The sequence below is a fragment of the Ictalurus furcatus genome, chromosome 13, assembly GCF_023375685.1.
Source record: "Ictalurus furcatus strain D&B chromosome 13, Billie_1.0, whole genome shotgun sequence".
Taxonomy (NCBI): domain Eukaryota; kingdom Metazoa; phylum Chordata; class Actinopteri; order Siluriformes; family Ictaluridae; genus Ictalurus; species Ictalurus furcatus.
The window spans coordinates 8,563,842-8,584,621 of NC_071267.1; the positions used below are offsets into that span (position 1 = coordinate 8,563,842).

Genomic DNA, 20,780 nt, shown 5'->3' on the forward strand with positions numbered 1-20,780 from the left:
GGCCTGCCCCACCAAAAGCTACGGTCACAAGCTGCTTCTGGCACTTTCACACCTATTAGTCAGTTTGAGTCTGAATCAGTGTGAAATTGATACTTTGGTCCAAATGGCACATAATTCAACACACCAAAAACCAAAAAAAAAAGTTGACTGAGGGGCATGTACAGCTACAAACACACTCATAAAACTATTTCACTCACTGGTCAGAAATACAGCGAAGGAAAGAATGTAAACAAACAAACCTTTACCAAGTGTGAGTAGAAACTACAAAATCCCCTGAGCACTGAGAACATGTTACCGAGTGGCGTGCCATAAATTAGTAGAAAATTATATTAGTTATACTAGTTTTATAATAAGATTTTGTGCATCGCATCCGGTGTTTGTTTACTCTTTTTTTGTTCTTCGGTCCTGCCAGATTTCAGCTCTGTCCGTTGGCTCAGTTTGTGCTTTGTGGCCCAGTTTATCAGCCAGCCTTATGTGTCGGGATAAAAAAAAAACAAAAAAAACAATACGATGTCCCATTTCAAATAATGCATCAATACAAAAAAAAAAAAAAAAGGCCAGACATAAATACCTAGTCAGAGACGGGCAGGTCCGGAGCTTGTAACTCAGTGAGGCTTGGGTCTGATGGTGACCGTATTTAATTACGACTACAGATTGTGTGCAAAACTCATAATACTCAATGCGTATTATTTTCCAGTTGAATCAAGTGAGGTTGAATTAAAAGATCCAGGACCTGAGTGACGATGCTCCTACCAAGCACCTCTAATTGGTTCAGCATGCTACTTTCCCAACAGGCTGTGACCGGTTCTTTGAAAGCTTTCTGAAGGCCAGCTTGTTTGTTACTGGGATCACGAGGCAACAAAGATAATGATCAGGAGCTATGCAAAGATCCTGGAGCTCATCCACAACACGCCAGCACACAGAGCATGTCCGCGAGGGGTGTTAATGAGGACGCATACTTTAGAGGAGGACGTTTGGACTGTAAGTTACATGATGGAAAAAGAAAGGAATGTGGTATTAGGCTGTGGAGGATTTATAGGGAGTGGAGCTTATTATATAGTGTATGCGCTAATGTGTGTGTGTGTGTGTGTGTGTAGGCTAGTACCTTGGCAGCTGCATGGGGAGAGGCCCCCTGGTCCAGGAGAAGAAGTGCCACTTTCTGGTTATCGTAGTGCGCGGCTACATGCAGTGGAGTTAGTCCGCTCTACACACACACACACACACACACACACACACACACATAAATATACACGCACAGTGAGATAATGAGATAAAAGTACACCACCAGCAGGCTATAAGATTTGCAAAACTGTGCTATAGCTCAGAGTCTTCAAAGCCATACATGCATATTCTACACATGTGTATAGGCTTGTATGGGAATTATTCCACAGGGTTGTTGTTGCTCTACTAAAAGCTTTTGGCTTGCAGAGATCGGTAATGTTTTTCCTCCATTACACCAGTAATGGATAGTAACCTATAAAAACATTAGGCTTAATGGGCTGTATTCAGAGTTGGACACTTAAGTTGAAAAGTTCCATCAGTATTTACGCCGGGAAAGTTACACATATTCAGAGCTGGGTTATGCACGTGCTTAAAATGCTTCAATAATTCAAATCATTAGAATTACATGAGGTTGGAGGATTGTTCTTGTGTAAAGGGTTATTCAGAAGCATCTCGACCACTGCTTCTAAAGTCAAGCACTTGCTTTTAAACCCAAAAATGGGGGAAAGATATGATATGACACGATTGGAAAAAAAAAAAAAAAAAAGCCTAATACGTTCAATTATCTGAGCGAGAAGATGACAAGCATTGAAATAAAACTCTAATCGGACCTCTATGGTATATTGCCAGTATACTGCAGCATGGATAGTTCTAGTAACTCTCACATTAATCACGGCACATTTGGTTGCGCCAGTCAGCCGTAATGTCCGCCTGTCTGTATATGCAAAAACCAAGTCAGAATAGCATAGCACCATAGACGTGCACTAGCATGATGAGCAAGTCTACAAGTGCTTATGTGTGAAACTATGTTCCAAAGCCAAAGTATCTGAGACTCAGTCTCAGTGGAGTGCACAGGGAGCGGTAACAAACCTTCTCCACTCATTTAACGGTGCAAAGTAGACTGATCTGAAATGCGTTTTCCCTTCTCTGAACTAGAAGTTCTTAGAAAACAGGCCATAGTTTGGCAAAATAACAACAACAAAAAAAAAAGAGAAAGAAATAGGGAGAAGAAAAGCTCAAGGATGACTTGTGTCTCAAGGCATGCATTTTCTTTTTTTCTCTTTGACTCTGGTTACATGTTTCTGTCCTAGCAGCAGTGACACAATCCCCTTAGAGAGAATCTACTCACCATGATACTTTTGGACATTACCTTTCCTGATGCATCTGGAGGAGCTCTCTTCTGCAGCAGGAGGTTGGTGACCTCTATTTTCCCATACTTAGCTGCCACATGTAGCGGTGTGAATCCCTTCTGAAAAAAATCATAATAATAAAAAAAGGCACTTTAATAGCATGTACAACTGCATGCAACTAAGTCAAACTGCACGTGTGTGCTAAGACAGAATCGGTCCTCTTTTTGTAAACGGACACCTTGGAAAGTGGCGGTTAAACGATTGCAACAGTACGCTTTTCTTTTTTTTTTTTTATTCTAGAGGAATAGTGTAATCCTTGTTGCGCAATTTCCTGTTGGGTAATCAGGGCGATTTGTTTCCGATGACAATCATGAAGAAATAGTGTAACAGATCAGCTTTCACTATGAACAAACCTTTCGAACCCCTTTTGTAGAAACTAAGCAAACATCGAGGTATGTGTTCTAATATTTCCGGTGACAAGCCAGTGGGATCGGCGAAGGTCATCCTCAACAATGGCGCACGGACGGATATGACACGCAACCCAACGTTCGTGTTTGTTGCTGTGTGTTTGATCGGTGGTGAAAAAGAAACTGCGCTCGATCCATGTACAGTGGTGCTTGAAAGTTTGTGAGCCCTTTCGAATTTTCTGTACGTCTGCATGAACGTGACGTAAAACATCGTCAGATTGTCAAGTCCTACAGGTAGATAAAGAGAACCCGAATAAACCAATGAGACACAAATATTATACTTGGTCATTTTATTTATTGAGGAAAATGATCCGGTGTTACATATTTTGGCAAAAGTATGTGAACGTCTACGATTCGCAGTTGAATTTGAAGGTGAAATTAGAGCCAGGTGTTTTCAATCAATGGGATGACAATCAGGTGTGAGTGAGTGAGTGAGTGAGCGCCCTGTTTGATTTAAAGAACAGGGATCCATCAGTGTCTGATCTTCCTAACACGTGTTTGTGGAAGTGTATCATGGGACGAACAAAGGAGATTTCTGAGGACCGCTGAAAAAGAGTTGTTGAAGCTCATCAGGCTGGAAAAGGTTACAAAACCATCTCTAAAAGAGTTTGGACTCCACCAATCTACAGTCAGACTGAAATTTAAGACCACTGTTGCTCTCTCCAGGAGTGGTGGACCAACAAAGATCACTCCAAGAGCAAGACGTCTAACAGTCAGAGTAACTTATATATAACAACCGAGATATTTTTGCCACTCACACATATGTAATATTGGATAATTGTCCTCGATAAATAAATGACCATGTATATTTTTGTCTCATTGGTTTAATTGGGTTCTCTTTGTCTACTTTTAGAACTGAATTAGGTCCTGTTTAAACAGACATACAGAAAATTCACAAACTTTCAAGCACCACTGTAGCACAGTGCAAACACAACAGATTCTCAATGGAGACCAAATAGTGTTGTGTACGGTCACACATCTCCGACAGCATTACTGTACTGTACTACTGTACATTTTTTTGACATTTTCTCCTTCATAACAGTTTATAACTCACCGTTTTGGATTGGACTTGATCCTCATACAGAGTCGTTCAGTGAGAGTTACTGGTGTAACTCGAGGTCATAGTCCTGGCAAATATGATCAATCAAGCCTTTCCCTCTCAGCAGATTCCCACGCTGTAATACTTGGCAGCTTTTCAGCCATGTTGGCCTAGGATCGTTCATCTGTCGCGGTCATGTAGATGAACCAGGCAAAAAAGAGTTCTTTCGACATTTCGAGAGGGACTTTCACATTTTCAATTGACGTTCACATTTTTGCCAGATCCTAATTTCTAATAGTGACTGGGTTCGGGTAGTGGCAAAAAATAATCCAAAACTGATTACAAATGACAGTGTATGACCGAGATGTACACTTCCAGATGATTTCAAAAGCGTAATCAAACCTGATTACTTTTGGACGATGCTAGTTCTTTTTCCCTCTGGCTTCGTTAGTTTCAACGTGTAAGGAATAAAACATGACAAGTCACCCTGTTATAGGAAAATGATCTGTGACGTTTTATTACCTTGGAAGTTTTCCAATAAAAACACATGAAACTGTTTTACACCTCGATTTTTGCCAAAGCTAACATTTTTTTCAATGAACTATAGAAGGAAACGATGCTCGTACTTTTTGATCTGTTTATACTTCTGACCAGTATTGCGGAACATCCACAATATCAGACCGTTTCTGTTATAAGTGATATACAGTAGCAGGTAGAGTATAAACAGTCGTTCCCTAGGCTCTACGTCTGACTCCAAGGCGCTGTGCTATAACATTATTTGCTGGTAAACATGTAAACAAGTGATTCATCAGAAAGAACCAGCGGTCTGATGAAACATATCTCAACAGGATGTAGCGCGCTCGTGAGTGATGCAACAGAAACGTCTTCTCACTAGCGTCCGGAGATCGATCAGGAGAGTTCAAATCCAGACGATGCAACAGCCGTCCTTGGGAGGGATCTCATACTATCTGTCTGCTGTCGATCAGAGCGATGCTAGACAATAGTAGGCGTCTGTGAGCTCAGATACTGTATGGGGAAGCTCAGAAAAGATGCAGGGGCTTCACGTGTCTCAGACGAATCACGTGCTTGCCTGTATTCTCCAGGGTTGGTAGCCGTCGTGGGTGGGATTAAGCAAATCCTATTCTGTAACTCGCATTACAGAAGCAACTCCAGAAATTATCCGGCATTTTAACTCCTACCATTTTTCACTTATAGTGTGGAATTTTAACCACTCGTCATATAGAATCTATCAAAAAAGTGTGTTGTGTTGTGTTGTGTTGCTTAACCAGCCCAAGAGAGGATATGCACAACTATGTGACAGATGTTTCAAGCTGTGCGGATGAGCGTGTCATCAGTTTGCTGAGGGTCACCTTTTCGCACAAACACAATGCAAATAAAAACGCTGAGCGGAACAACACGTGCACGATTAGAAAAACACACCCGACGCCAATCCGCCTCCTCGAAGCCAAATCCATCAGAGAACCTTAGGCACCTTCAGTTCTGCTGTGCTCAACAACGTGAGAAGAACGACACCTCATATTGAACGCAGCGGGGGCTCGAACATGGAGTACGTACGCGCCTCGGTTTGTTAGCCGCTGAGTAAGACGTTTAATATTTACATTTACGTGGTTGTCTTTCCCAGCGAGACGACCCAGCGAGCGCTAGTCAGCAAAAAATGGCCGACGCAGTCGATTTGTTAATGAAATGGGAACGTTTCTGCATGCCCACACACTACGCGCCGACAAAAATTGATATAAATATTTTTGCGTTTTGCATATTGTTGGCATGACGACAGAGAAACCTGTTTGGTCAGGAACGGATAACAAAGGAGGTCCCGCTATCCGTGGATGGAGCCAGACCTGCTGAAAGCTCGGTGGAAACTTTACTCAGGAACTGCGCGTGTATTCGCCTCCCACACAGCGCAGCTGCTTCGGACCAGTCACAGCGCAGAACAGTGCCAACCACCTCCAGAGACCTGTAGCAGCCCATGACTCACGAACACACACGGTCCTGGACTGCAGAGGCCAAGCAAACTGCAGAACACACTACGCTAACTAAGCCAACACATACTATACATGTATATAGGTTGATGTCATATCAGTTGAACGATAACCATTAATGCTGATTGATTTCTGATTATTAAGCAGATAAATAACCTGCGTTCTTAACTGCAACCAGCAGCTGTGATGTCATCTAGAGAGCTGCAGCTATATCGAGTGCAGGACAGTTGTATGCTGATATGAAGCTAAGCTATAGTGGTGATGCGTAAGGTGTCAGCGTGGACTGAACCAGATCACGTGCGAATAGTTTTGCTAAAAGCCACGTAGACGTGATAAGCAACGTGACACTAGAATCCATGAGTGAGAAGCACCGACTTTACTACGAAACAGCAGGAATTCTGTTGAACCCCGTTATTGGACCGTCAACTATTCCTCCCACTTCTTTGCACTGTCTTTGTACATCATGTGAAAAGGTTTTTTTTTTGTGTGTGTGTGAGACGGACCTTGGTGGTGATGCTCAGTGAAGCGCCCTGGTCTAGCAGTATAGAGGCCACGTCTTTGTGGCCCTCGCGGGCTGCCAGGTGCAGTGGTGTGTATCCAGATGTGGTCGTGGAGTCGGGTGAGGCTCCGTGCTGCAACAGCAGCTGCACGATATCGGGCTTCCCCAGACGACTGGAGATATGCAGCGGAGTCTGGTCATCCTACACACCACACACACACACACACATTGTGATACACGTGTCGCTTTAACAAAGAGACCAAAGTTATTTAAGTACAGGATTCATACCTTGGACTTGGCATCGACGTGAGTTCCGTTCTGCACCAGGTATTTCACTACGCCCGTCTGTCCAGCCCTGGCGGCCATGTGGAGCGCCGTCTCTCCTCTCTACAACACACACACACACACACACAAGGACACCACCAACTCAACACGTAAGCTTCTGGGAAAAGGAACCACTGCACCAGGACACTAAGCCTTTGTCTGTGTGTGTGTGTGTGTGTGTATATGCCCATGTGCTCGTCTGTGTAGCCTGTTAGCTAAAGCCAGCCCCCTTTTTTCTTTCCATCCAGTCTGCTTTCTTTATTACGACTGCTGCTACACACACACGACCCAAATCATACTTCTGTCTGAGGGGGGAGGGAGGAGGGGGGGCGGGGGGGTGGACAGTTGCACATGATTACAGTCTGCCCGCTGGCCTGGAACTATAATTACAAAAGCGTTAGAAGACCAGACCTGTTCTCTCAGACCCCTGTTTAGGCACGAAAACCGAGACTGTTATTACCGTAAAAAAGGCCTTATAGCATCAGGACATCAGAAAAGCAGGGCAATGATAGGATTCAGACAGGAGCTGCACGCCTCTCACACACCAGAATTCTTTCCGTTGTTTTGCTTTAACATTATCAGGCTTTTTTTATTTATTTAAGCGATTAGATGTGTGCATTACACGCATGTGAGACACAAAATGGGGTTGGGGAGGAGGGGGGAGGGGGGGGGGAAGGGGGCTCATGTTCCAGTACTCACCACGTTGGTTGTGTTTGGCGATGCACCATGACTCATCAACTGAGTCACAATGTTTTCGTGCCCCATAAAGGCGGCCACATGAATCGGCGTGAGTCCAGACTGGCAGATAAAAACAGAGGGAGAGAGGATTAGAAACTCGCACCTTTGAAGTTCTGGGAATTGATATGACCTCACTGCTCAGTGAAAACACTCGCGTAAAGAAAGCAGTCGGTTTGCTACAAAAGAGAAGAAGAACAAGAAGAAGGAAAACAACAACAAAAAAAAGCACGCAATTGAACAAGTTTATTTGACAGCAGGCGTTCTCAAACGTTTTACAGTCAGGGAGATCTTACTGCGCAAAAACAATTCCACAAACCCCCCCCTCCACTCCCCACTTCCCCCCGGCCTCCACCCCCTCCACCCCCCTTACAATCTTAACACAGATTCCACAAAAGTATGCCTATGATATCATCCAGTTTGTTTTTTAAAGCGACCAGCCAGATTCAACTTATAACTATAATAACTAAATAATTATATAAAACAGCTCGAACTAATGTAATCTAATGACAAACCGATTTAAAAAAAAAAAAAAAAACATTTATTTTCCAAAAAAAACCCAAAAAAAAACTATTGTCGATATGGTGATGTTTTCTGTAAGGAGATGTTTATTTAACATTTATGGAAGGAGTCTCCAGTGTAACGGTCAGAGCTAAAGCCGTAACTTGAAGTATTTTTGCTTCGGGAACGTCTTCAGTCCGGAGAACTTGTGCGTTGTGGTTTCTCAGGAAGAAAAATCTGCATTTTTTTGCCTTATTAACTTCAAGTGAAGAGGAAATGACCGTTTATAGCTGTTATAGCATAAGTGATTACAGGAAATAGCATGTTTGCTTTTGGTTCTTTTTTTGGACATTCCACAACATTACATATATAAACAATTGCTCAACTGCTGTGGTTTAAGAGGAATAAAGCATTCTGGGATGTGCCCCATTGGTGTTTTATGTCTTATATACTGTAACAGCTATAAAATAAAATAAAAAACCTTGACCATAGTTGACAGACAGCTTTACTGTATATCCTCTCATAACAGGAAAACATTACAGAATAACTACATATATGTCACAACCCCGACTTTGACAACCATGAATTACAGGACCAAAGCAGAGATCATTACACGTTGCATGTCTAATAGATATAAAGCAGTCAATAAAATCTAGCTGACCACACACACACACACACACACACACACACATATTCTCTCTCTCTCTCTCTCTCTCTCTCTCTCTCTCTCTCTCTCACCTCCGTCACTGCCTGTATGGACGCTCCGTGTTTCAGCAGCAACTCCATCACTTTGATCCTGTTCTTCTTGCAGGCGATGTGAAGTGGCGTGAAACCATTCTAAAAAAGCAAAACCGACAGTCAGGGCAACGTCTCCAGCAGCACAGAGTAGGAAAGACACGGCGGTTCCCTCTATCGTCCACGCCGCATAAATGCGGGCTGAATGGAAAAGCTGCGCCTCTGCTGCTACAAGGTCTGCCAAACTCTTATTTCTACACTTTCCTTTCAGTTGGTTCCCCTTGCCCCCCCCCTATACAGTGAGCTTCAGCGGCACGCCCATTCTTTTTCAATTACTTAAGAGTATGACAGCATGCTCCCAGCCCTCAGCCAAGTGTGTGTGTGTGTGTGTGTGTGTGTGTGTGTGTGTGTGTCTGTGTATGTTTTACAGATTTCCATGGTGCTGATCAGAAGTAAATCATGCTCAGCGTATCATGTTTGTCCTTACAAAAACTTGGAGTTCTGTTACATTGCAGCGATAAGCTTCAGAGATGAAGTGTACGCTTCACAATTCACTATACTAAGACGAAGAAGAAGAAGAAGAAGAAAAAAACAGTATGGAATTTAAAATGATAAAATTGTAAACTAATAACACTTCGACGTCTTTCGCCTGCAGATTTATTTCCTTAGGTTTAACACCTTTCTAACCACTTGTTCGGTAACTATAAACTACTCAGAGTTACACACACAGGGGGAGGATTTCATATCAGAACTGAGCCCAGTGGTATTCAGACCACAAATGTAACTACAGACTTAATGTCTATTTGTAAAACCCCAATTGGGACAGTATGGAAAATGCAAAAAGACAAAACCTGTACTATATTGAAAACACATTATTAACACATGATTTGATGTTTTTTTTTCTCTTAATTATGTATTATTTACCTCATTTTGAAAATATACACTCATTTCAAATCTGATGACTGCGACACAGTCCAAAAAAAGTTTACGACTGTTTAACAGTGTGTAACACTGTGACCTTTTCTTCTAATAACACTTAATAAGTGTTTAGGCACTGAAGACACCAGTTGGTTAAGTTTAGCAAGCGGAATTTTCCCCCATTCGTCCATTATGCTACTGTACGGGGCTTTCGTGGCCTTATTTTGCGCTTCATAATGCGCCACAGGTCAGGACTGCAGGCAGGCCATGCTAGCACCCGCACTCTCTGCTTACGCAACCATGCGCTTGTAATCTGGGCAGAATGTGGTTTGGCGTTGTCCTGCTCTGGATGGCAGCATATGCTGCTCCAAAATGTGTGCATTAATGATGCCCTCACAGATGTGCAAGTTACCCATGCTATGGGCACTGACACACCCCCATACCATGACAGACGCTGGCTTTTGGACCTGACGCTGATAACAGCTTGGATCGTCCTTTTCCTCTTTGGCCCGGTGAACACAACGGCAGTTTTGTCCAAAAACTATTTGAAATGTTCACTCATCAGACCACAAAAACACGTTTCCACTGTGCTACTGTTCATCTCAGATGAGACCGAGCCCAGAGAAGTGGGCGGAGCTTCTGGACAGTGTTGATGTATGGCTTCTGCTTTGCATAGTGAAGCCTTAACTTGCATCTGTGGATGCAGCGGCGAATGGTGTTGACTGACAAAAGTTTACCAAAGTATTCCCGAGCCAATGTCAGGATCTCCATTACAGACTCATGACGGTTTTTAAGACAGTGACGTCTGAGGGATCGGAGATCACGCACATTCAGAAGTGATTTTCGGCCTTCCCCTTTACGCACCGAGATTTGACCGGATTCCTTAAATCTTTTAATTATATTGTGCACTGTAGAAGATGAAATGCCCAACATCCTACCCATTTTGTCTTTGGGGAACGTTGTTCTCAAAGTGTTGGATTATTCACTGACGCATCTGTTGGCAGATTAGCGAGCCTCGACCCATCCTTGCTCTTGAAGGACTAGACCTTTTTTGGAGGTTCCTTATATGCCATGATTAGACGATTCCCTCACCTGTTTCACATCACCTTCTTATTTCAACTTGTCACTACGCTATTAGTCCTAAATTACCCCTGTCCCAACTTTGTAGGAACGTGTCGCATGCATCAATTTCAAAATAAATGTTTATCTTCAAAAATCTATGTAGTTGATTAGGTAAAACATCAAATACCTCGTCATTATATGTTTTTCATTTAAATACAAGCCAAAGTACATTTACAAATCACTCCTCTTTGTTTTTATTAGCCATTTTCCATACTGTCCCAACTTTTTCAGAATTGGGGGTTGTAGCAATTGAGGGAGAGTTACACACATGGGGTAGAGTTTGAGTAAAACAGATATGTTTTTCCCCCCGTATGTGCGTGCGATTCTGAACTTAAGCCTAAGGACATATTTCTTGCACTATATTGGCTCCAGCAATATTAAGCCCAGGATCACTGTCTGATAGTTTGATTTACTTTACGTCATCAATATGTCCTGCTGCAATTCATCTTTTTGGCTGTACATACACACACAAAAAAAAACACATGGAATACCATTTGAGACCAGTATTAAATAAATAAACGCGACACACATAATCAATTAAACGTAGCGTCCCTTTTTTGCACAGGAGTCAGACATCTTAATTGGAAATAAGCAATATTTTATGGATAATATTATGAACTTCACTTAAAGTCAGCTGTAAGCATAGTAAAGGAATGGCTGGTATGGCAGGTACATCGAAGTAACAAAATCATTGGTTATCTTTTATTAATACGGCAAAACAAAAATAGTGAATTAAAAGTGTAATTAAAAAAAAAAAAGCCTACATCCTCTGCATAAATTATGATTTCATGACCTCGATTTATTATATTGTGTCTTAACTGAGTGCTTGCAATTATATGTTGGTGCACAATATATATATATATATATACAGTATCTCACAAAAGTGAGTACACCCCTCACATTTTTGTAAATATTTGATTATATCTTTTCATGTGATAACACTGAAGAAATGACACTTTGCTACAATGTAAAGTAGTGAGTGTACAGCTTGTGTAACAGTGTAAATTTGCTGCCCCCTCAAAATAACTCAACACACAGCCATTAATGTCTAAACCGCTGGCAACAAAAGTGAGTACACCCCTAAGTGAAAATGTCCAAATTGGGCCCAAAGTGTCAATATTTTGTGTGGCCACCATTATTTTCCAGCACTGCCATAACCCTCTTGGGCATGGAGTTCACCAGAGCTTCACAGGTTGCCACTGGAGTCCTCTTCCACTCCTCCATGATGACATCACGGAGCTGGTGGATGTTAGTAACCTTGTGCTTCTCCACCTTATGTTTGAGGATGCCCCACAGATGCTCAATAGGGTTTAGTCCATCACTTTCACCCACAACTTCTTTAGCAAGGCAGAGGTCATCTTGGAGGTGTGTTTTTTGGTCATTATCATGCTGGAATACTGCCCTGCGGCCCAGTCTCCGAAGCGAGGGGATCATGCTCTGCTTCAGTATGTCACAGTACATGTTGGCATTCATGGTTCCCTCAATGAATAGCCGTATGAGTGCTGCCAGCATTGCTGCAGAGGTTGAAGGGGTGGGGGGTCAGCCTGTCAGTGCTCAGACCATACGCCGCACACTGCATCAAATTGGTCTGCATGGCTGTCGTCCCAGAAGGAAGCCTCTTCTAAAGATGATGCACAAGAAAGCCTGCAAACAGTTTGCGGGATTACTGGAACCATGTCCTGTGGTCTGATGAGACCAAGATAAACTTATTTGGTTCAGATGGTGTCAAGCGTGTGTGGCGGCAACCAGGTGAGGAGTACAAAGACAAGTGTGTCTTGCCTACAGTCAAGCATGGTGGTGGGAGTGTCATGGTCTGGGGCTGCACGAGTGCTGCCGGCACTGGGGAGCTACAGTTCATTGAGAGAACCTTGAATGCCAACATGTACTGTGACATACTGAAGCAGAGCATGATCAGTATGCAGTATTCCAGCATGATAACGACCCCAAACACACCTCCAAGACGACCACTGCCTTGCTAAAGAAGCTGAGGGTGAAGGTGATGGACTGGCCAAGCATGTCTCCAGGCCTAAACCCTATTGAGCATCTGTGCGGCATCCTCAAACAGAAGGTGGAGGAGCACAAGGTCTCTAACATCCACCAGCTCCGTGATGTCGTCATGGAGGAGTGGAAGAGGACTCCAGTGGCAACCTGTGAAGCTCTGGTGAACTCCATGCCCAAGAGCGCTAAGGCAGTGCTGGAAAATAATGGTGTCCACACAAAATATTGACACTTTGGGCCCAATTTGGACATTTTCACTTAGGGGTGTACTCACTTTTGTTGCCAGCGGTTTAGACATTAATGGCTGTGTGTTGAGTTATTTTGAGGGGACAGCAAATTTACACTGTTACACAAGCTGTACACTCACTACTTTACATCGTAGCAAAGTGTCATTTCTTCAGTGTTGTTACATGAAAAGATATAATCAAACATTTACAAAAATGTGAGGGGTGTACTCACTTTTGTGAGATACTGTATATATATATATATATATATAAAATTAAAGCAAAATAATAGGACATACTGGATCAAGTGCTATTTTATAAGCTGCTGGTTGCCATGTTGTTAAATTAAACCAGATTAGCAGTGATTAATTTGACAGTTATTATTAATCCTAGGACTATTCATGCCGCAATATTGTATCTTCACAATATACCAGACTCATATTAGATGTTTATTTCAATGCTCACTGTCTTCTCATTCATATAGCATTGTATTCGTCGGGTCCTTTATATTAGTGAATTATAACTGGTCTTACTTTGATTTTACATTGTACTGCATATGACAGCAACTTTAAGAAAATGTCTGCATTTTCTATCTCTTAAAGGAGGTTTTTGAAGGAAAGTGCTTGTTTTTAATGGCATTGGTCTAAGAAGGTTTTGAAAAACCCCATCTCTGTTCTTCTACTGAAGAAAAATCTGGCAACCTTAGGAGCGTAAACCACATGCAGGTTATTTGAATCTAACTGACTTAGGTTTGAGTGTAACCGAACTCTAAATACATGCAAATGTCTAAACATATATACTGACCTAACGTTTTGGACCTAATTAGCTAACTCTGAATCAAACGACAGTCAGGAGTGTTAGTCTGGGCCACCCAGATCCTGGTAGCTTAAGAAGTCAAATGTTATACTGTTAAGTGTCCACCCACCAGTGCTTTGGCATTAGGGTTGGCCTTCTTGTCCACGATGACCTTTGCCACTTTGTAGTGTCCACAGTGGGCTGCCACATGCAGGGCCGTCAGGTAATCGTTGGTGACGTCATCTACGGGTACGTCATGATGCAGCAGAAGCTGCACACAATTCAGGTGATCTCCCTGCGTGGCCATGTGCAGTGGAGACAGCCCGTTCTGTAGAGCGTACACACAGTGAACACAGCTTTTAAACATTTCTGCTGTGAAAGATAACTCAGCCAACATGTAACTTATGAAACCCTTTGTTTTATAAATAAAGCATGCTGCCGCATTGTCACATTTAACAGTGGCAAAGGGATAGGGAGCTCAGTGAAGCAATGGAAATCTACGTAACATAATGACTGTACTTTTTCATGTTAATACTACATCAGTGTGTAATTAAAGCGGACGAATCATTACTTTAGTCTTGGACAGAATGGGAGCTCCGCGGTCCAGCAACATCTCCACAACTTGCTCATGGCCACTTCTGGCTCCACAGTGGAGCGGAGTGAGACCGTCCTGCACGTTTGACACAAAGCATGTTTAGAATCAAAGTGGAACAATTGACTCCTTCAAAAACCCCAGCCACATCTCTCAACATTTTCTTTTGGCCCCTCTTCTGCACAAAGCTCTCAGCTCTCTGAAGTATTCTGGAAAAATAGATGAATACAACAGCTGCTCGTAATTTCTAAGCGACAGTAATGTCAAACACATGCTGCCCTTAAGTAATGCGACTGCTGTCGTTCTTCAGAGTCAAGCAGAGTGTGCTGTGGGATCACCACAACCATTACACGCTATAGAATACCTCAGTATTGAATTATACATACACAGTCAGGTCCATAAGTATTTGGACAACGAGACAATTTTCATAATTTCGCCTCTGTACGCCACCACAGTGGATTTCATATGAAGCAATCAAGATGGGATTGAAGTGTAGACTTTCAGCTTTAATTCAAGCGACTTATCAAAAATATTGCATTAACTGTTTAGGAATTACAGCCATTTTCACAGGCTCAAAAGTAATTACAACTGATTGATTACGCAGTTTCCTCGTTATTTCATGAAAATTAAGAAGATCAAAGTTCTGGAGTTCATTTCAAGTGCTGGATTTGCATGTGGTAGCTATTCATGGGAACTCTCAATATGCGCTCCAAAGAGGTGTCGATGCAAGTGAAGGAGGCCACCATTAGGCTGAAAAAACAGAGAGATAGCAGAAACTTTGGGAGTGGCCACATCAATAATTTAGTATATCAGCAACACCAAAAGGCCTGGAAGATCACGGAAGACACCTAAAGTGGATGATTGCAGAATGCTTTCCTTGCTGAAGAAAAACCCCTTCGCAACATCTAGCCAAGTCAAGAACACTCCGGAGGAGGTAGGCGTGTCATTGTCAAAGTCTACAATCAAGAAACGCCTTCATGAATGTAAATACAGACAGTTTATAGACAGACACCCAAATTTCTCCATCTGGAGATTAATAAAGTATTATCTTATCTTTACCTCAAGATGCAAACCACTGGTAACATTCAAGAACAGAAAGGCCAGATTAAACTTGCTAAAAAAAAGTCTAATCAGAGCCTGACCAGCTCTGATGCAAGATTACCTTGTACCAGAATGATGGGAAGAGAGGAGTATGGAGAAGGAAAGGAAGGGTTCATGATCCAAAGCATACCACATCATCTGTCAAACATGGTGGAGGAAGTGTTACGGCATGGGCATGTATGGCTGCCGATGGAACTGGACCACTGGTGTTTATTGATGATGTGATTGCTAATAGAAGTAGCAGGATTAATAGAGTACAGTGTATAGAGCTATACTTTCTGCTCAGAGTCAGTCAAATACTGCAAAACTGTGCTTCACAGTACAGATGGATAATGACCCAAAACATACCGTGAAAGCAACCCAAGAGCCAAGAAATGAAATGTTCTTACCCAACTGAGCATGCTTTTCACTTACTGAAGACAAAACGACCCACAAACAAAGCAGCAACTGAAAGCAGCTGCAGTAAAGGCCTGGGAAAGCATCTCAAGAGAGGAAACTCAGCATTTGGAGATGTCCATGGGTTCCAGATTTCAGACAGTCATTGGCCGCAAAGGATTTGCATCCAAGTATTAAACATAATCCTAATATTTATGATTGTTATTTTGTCCAATTATTTTTGAGCCTGTGGGAAAAAATGGCCGTAATTCCTAAACGGTTTATGCAATATTTTTGTTAAACCCCCTTGAATTAGAACACTTCAATCACATCCCGAGTGCTTCATTTCAAATCCATGGTGGTGTAAAATTACGAAAATTGTGTCCAAACACTTATGGACCTGACTAGTCACATGCCAACATTCCATTCCTTTATATATATATATATATATATATATATATATATATATATATATATATATATATATATATATGTAGTAGAGGATGTACACCTACTAATTTTTAATAGGTTACCAGTTGTTTTTTTCCATAGTTAAAGCAAAAAATATTTAAGCACATCGCTATTTTTAGGTCTTATTTGGCAGCAACGAGCACATCAAACTGCACATCAAAGAACAGGCTACAAATAAAATTTCCAGCTTCCAGCATTAAAAAAGTCAGTGCAACAAACGCACTAAAAAAAAAAAAGAAGCAAAACAATCGATCTTTATATCATATTACACAGAGCTAGGTAACAACGGAGTTCACAATGCCACAGTGCAAGGATTTTACTTCAAGTTGATTTAGACTTAAAAGGACAACAAAAATTAAAAAAAAAACTCACCCAACCCTCTCTACGTCATGGGAAGTGAAATCAAAATGTGTTAAAATTAAAGCCATTAAAGCAAAAGCATAGTCTTGTGCTCTGGACTGTCGAATTGGCTTCGTCAAAATTACAAAAATTGTGTCACTGTCCAAAAACTTATGGACCTGACTGTAGTCACATGAAATATGGAATGTTTTCAGACCAACAAATTCTGCTTCTTTGCATCTCCTTACAGTCTGTTTTCACCACCGTCCCGACTAGCCGACACCTTGTAGCGCAGCATTTGTGCTACTGAGATACAATCTGTTTCATTTTGAAGGCAGCATATGGAAATGGACAGCTGTCTTCTGCCATTTCATATATTGGAAAATATTCCATAGTTCTGTTCACTCACTGAGAGATTCATGAATATTTGAGAAACCTGGCCCAACTACGGAAAATATATATATATATATATATATATATATATAAAACAACAGAAAAACAATACTTTTAACAATATATTTATACTGGCACATGGCTATACCCAGCCTATTTGATCCGTTCGCCTGCGCATGCTGTTTAAAAGCATGACTTCACTTCCCACGAGTTAAATAGAAAGACGAAGTGAGTTTGGTGTTACCACAGGTGGCTCTAACCTTGGTTTTGGCATCGATGCGTGCTCCTCGTTCCAGCAACAGCTTGACCATGTTGCTGTTTCCTCTCTTCGACGCCACATGGAGAGGTGTGATGTCATTCTGTAATGGTTTTGGGGAACAACAAATGATATGACTTGAGATTGTTTACTTCAGTCTATAAGAAGACGACGCTATTTATTTTTTTCTACAAATCTTTCTGGTTTCTGTATAGTTTTGAACTTTCCAGAGTAACAACGTCTGCTACTGCACTATACACCACGATACAGTGAGAGTTTACACTGATGTCCAATGCCACTGTAGGATATACGCTAATCTACAGAAAGATATATACACTGGGTTTCACTACGCTTTGTCGACCAGTGATGGTGACTGTTTCTGAAACGTGCATACCAAAGGAAACTACTGTTATGGTACCAGTAACTGTTGTAACACCACCCTCTAGTGACAGCCATACATTGTAATACCACACACAGTTGCATACATTCCCAAACTCTGCAGACTCTAGCTCTCAACACAGCAGTCACAACACAACACACATGCTGTGACATCCACTGATGCCATGTTCTGTATAATTATGGCAACATTTAATCAGTGTTGCCGTAGTAAATCTGACATGAATGCTCACATGACATTCCTCAGTATGTGTGAATGAGGATTTCACATCTACGTTCTGTTTTTCACATCTCCTACATAATGCCAGCATCTCTTTGAACTGAGAATGGCACACAGTCACTTGTAATCTGATCTTTTCAGCCTCTATTCTGGTCCGCATGTTCATTTCAGTAAGTGGCCACATGCTATGTTTACTCCTTCCTACAGACTAAACATGACCTTGTGTACTCTACACTTCAAGCTTTTGATTCCACTCAAACCTATGAGGTCATATTTCCTGTATGCAGCTGTGTGAGTGTGCCTGGGTGTATATAAATATATATATATATATATATATATATATATATATATATATATATACACACTAAGATTTACCTTTTAGGTCGCCCTGTAAGCAGTGCTATTGTCTTACTGATACCTGCATCATCGAGTACCAACACACAAATTTAAATGTAGCATACACATGGTGTACACACTGCACCTGTGCTATACGTGTGTAATGCGCACACTGTACGTGATCATTATACATATACTGTATGCAGGGTATGTCTGAGTCCTACCCAGTTTTCTCATTTGAAGATAAACACCACCAGACAAGGGTATATTAGGTTGAGATGGGACAAAGACAAAGGCATAATTTCTTTCTAGGCTTTGATGCCCACCTTAGTCTCTGGGTACAAAGGTAGGTAGATAGGTAAGTTGGTTGCTTGGGTGGGTGGGTTGGTTGGTTAGATAGGTACATTGGTTGGTAGGTGGGTGGGTTGGTTGGGTTGTTTGTGTGGGTAGATGGGTAAATAGATAGATAGGTGATTAGGTAGGTTGGTTGGTTGGGTAAGTACACTGTATGGCACAAAAGTACATATGGAGACCTCACTATCACACCCACATGTGCTTGTTGAACATCTCAGTCCAAAACCGATCCCTTCTTTGCTGCTATAACAGCCTCCATCATTTTAGGAAGGATTTCCACTAGATTTTGAAATGCGACTGTGGGGATTTATGGCCACTCGGCCACAAAAGCGTTACTGAGGTCGAGAGCTGATGTTTGGCGAGAAGGTCATGGTGAACATTCGGTGATACAGTTCATCCCAAAGGTGTTCAGTGGGGTTGAGGGCAGGGCTCTGTGCAGGAACACTCAAGTTCTTCCACTCCAACCTTGGCAAACTCTGTCTTTATAGCGCTCACTTTGCGTACAGGGGCACTGTCATGCTGAAACAGGCCTGGGCCCCTTAGTTCCAGTTAAGGGAAATCCAAAAGCTCCAGCATACAAAGACATTCTCGAATTCTACAATTTTGTGCTTTCATCTTTGTGGCAATAGTTTAGGGGAAGGCCCACATATGGGTGTGATGGTCAGTTGTCCACACGATTTTGGCCATTGAGTGTATATACAGAGGTACTGTAAGTGGTAGGTAAGTTGGTTTGGTGTAAGTATATATGTGGGTAGGTGGTTGGGTAGATAGTTAGGTGAGTACTGAGGTATGTAGGTAGGGTTTATAGGTGAGAAGATACTTCCTTTGCAATACCTACGCAGAGGGTCCTATGGTCCTATGTATAATGACAGTAAAGGTGGGTAGATCAATAGGTAGGTGGTTGAGTGTGTAGATATGTAAGTAGATAAAAAGTTGGGTAGATACTGTAGGTAGGTGGTTGGGTAGGATAACTGGCTGGGTAGGAATGTTCAGGTAGGTGGGTGAGTGGGTAGGTACTTCCTTTATTGGTCCTATGCCAAATGACAGTAAAGGTTGATAGATAGATTAGGTGGTTGAGTAAGTTGGTTAGGTGGTTAGATAGATAGGTGAATGGGTAGATAGGGAGGGAGGTAGGTAGACTTGATGGGTGGGTAGACATATACTTCTATTCTTTATCCTATGCAGAATGACAATAAGTTTGATGTTATGAGGTCTTACCCTGGCTCTGAAGTCCACGGCGGCACCACGGTTGAGGAGCAGTGTAGCCACGTTGATGTTGCCATAGTGTGCAGCAATGTGCAGCGGGGTGAAGCCACTCTGTAGGGGTCAGAGTGAGAGCACACGGGTCAAGACTTCACACACACACACATACCTCCCCAAATCCCCAAACAGCAGAGGACCAGACAGAGCCAGGCAAAGTTCAGCCAGCCTTTCACAGATAGACTGAGCCAGGAGAAGCTGCATGACCTTCAAACAAACCCTCCACACCACCCAAAAAGTAATAACCTACTCATTATGAATTCAGGTCTAGACAAGTGAAATGCCTGATGTCTGGCCTAATGACAATACAGTTATCAATTATTTACAGTATAAGGGGTGTGGCTTGCCAATAAAGGACATTAGCTCCTTCCAGGCTTCAGATCTTGAGAGTCACCGTACACCAGCCCTAAAGAAAATTTACTAACAGACAGACATAAAGCTGTTGGGGAATCCTAGCTCCATGCATCTGGATTGATTGTTTTGCAAGCATGCATGTGAGTCTACAATGCATGGCACATAAGTGGCGCCTAATAAATATTACTTACATGCCAAGAACACACTCATCTTATTAAATAAATCTAATGACAAATACCGAATATGTTTTTAACAGTCTCCAAGTCTATAACCCAAGATTATTGCTAAGAATTGCTCAAAATGAACAAAACAGTAAATTGTGTGGGTTTTGCGGAGCATTTCATCATAACTTATTCAATATTACATCATCTGGAGAAGAAAAAAATAAACCAGCAAGCGTTAGGATAGTGCAGTAAATCTGTGAGCTTTTTTTGATTTGGAGGATTTTTCACTGGGGTTAGTGAGCAGTAGGGAGGTCAAAGATAATGATCAGGTGAGTCAGACATGTGTGTTTGGGTAACTAAGTGCAGTATATACCATACGTTAATGAATTCATGAAATAAACGATGTTTGGGAGAAACACCACATCTGAAGCTCCACTTCCCCGTCTAAATCTCCTTCTCCA

General features: G+C 42.0%; 1 protein-coding gene across 1 annotated transcript in view; it reads right to left on the reverse strand.

The window, feature by feature from the left end:
* Positions 1-20,780, reverse strand: part of ank3b (ankyrin 3b) — a 124,311-nt gene that overhangs the window by 54,203 nt on the left and 49,328 nt on the right. Inside the window, exons 8-17 of the mRNA XM_053639734.1 lie at positions 19,760-19,858; positions 17,240-17,338; positions 14,280-14,378; positions 13,839-14,036; positions 8,655-8,753; positions 7,380-7,478; positions 6,645-6,743; positions 6,361-6,558; positions 2,372-2,470; positions 1,106-1,204 (exon numbers count right to left, since the gene is read on the reverse strand). Coding sequence (XP_053495709.1) covers positions 1,106-1,204; positions 2,372-2,470; positions 6,361-6,558; positions 6,645-6,743; positions 7,380-7,478; positions 8,655-8,753; positions 13,839-14,036; positions 14,280-14,378; positions 17,240-17,338; positions 19,760-19,858 — 1,188 coding nt within the window. The remainder of the gene's footprint in view (positions 1-1,105; positions 1,205-2,371; positions 2,471-6,360; positions 6,559-6,644; positions 6,744-7,379; positions 7,479-8,654; positions 8,754-13,838; positions 14,037-14,279; positions 14,379-17,239; positions 17,339-19,759; positions 19,859-20,780) is intronic.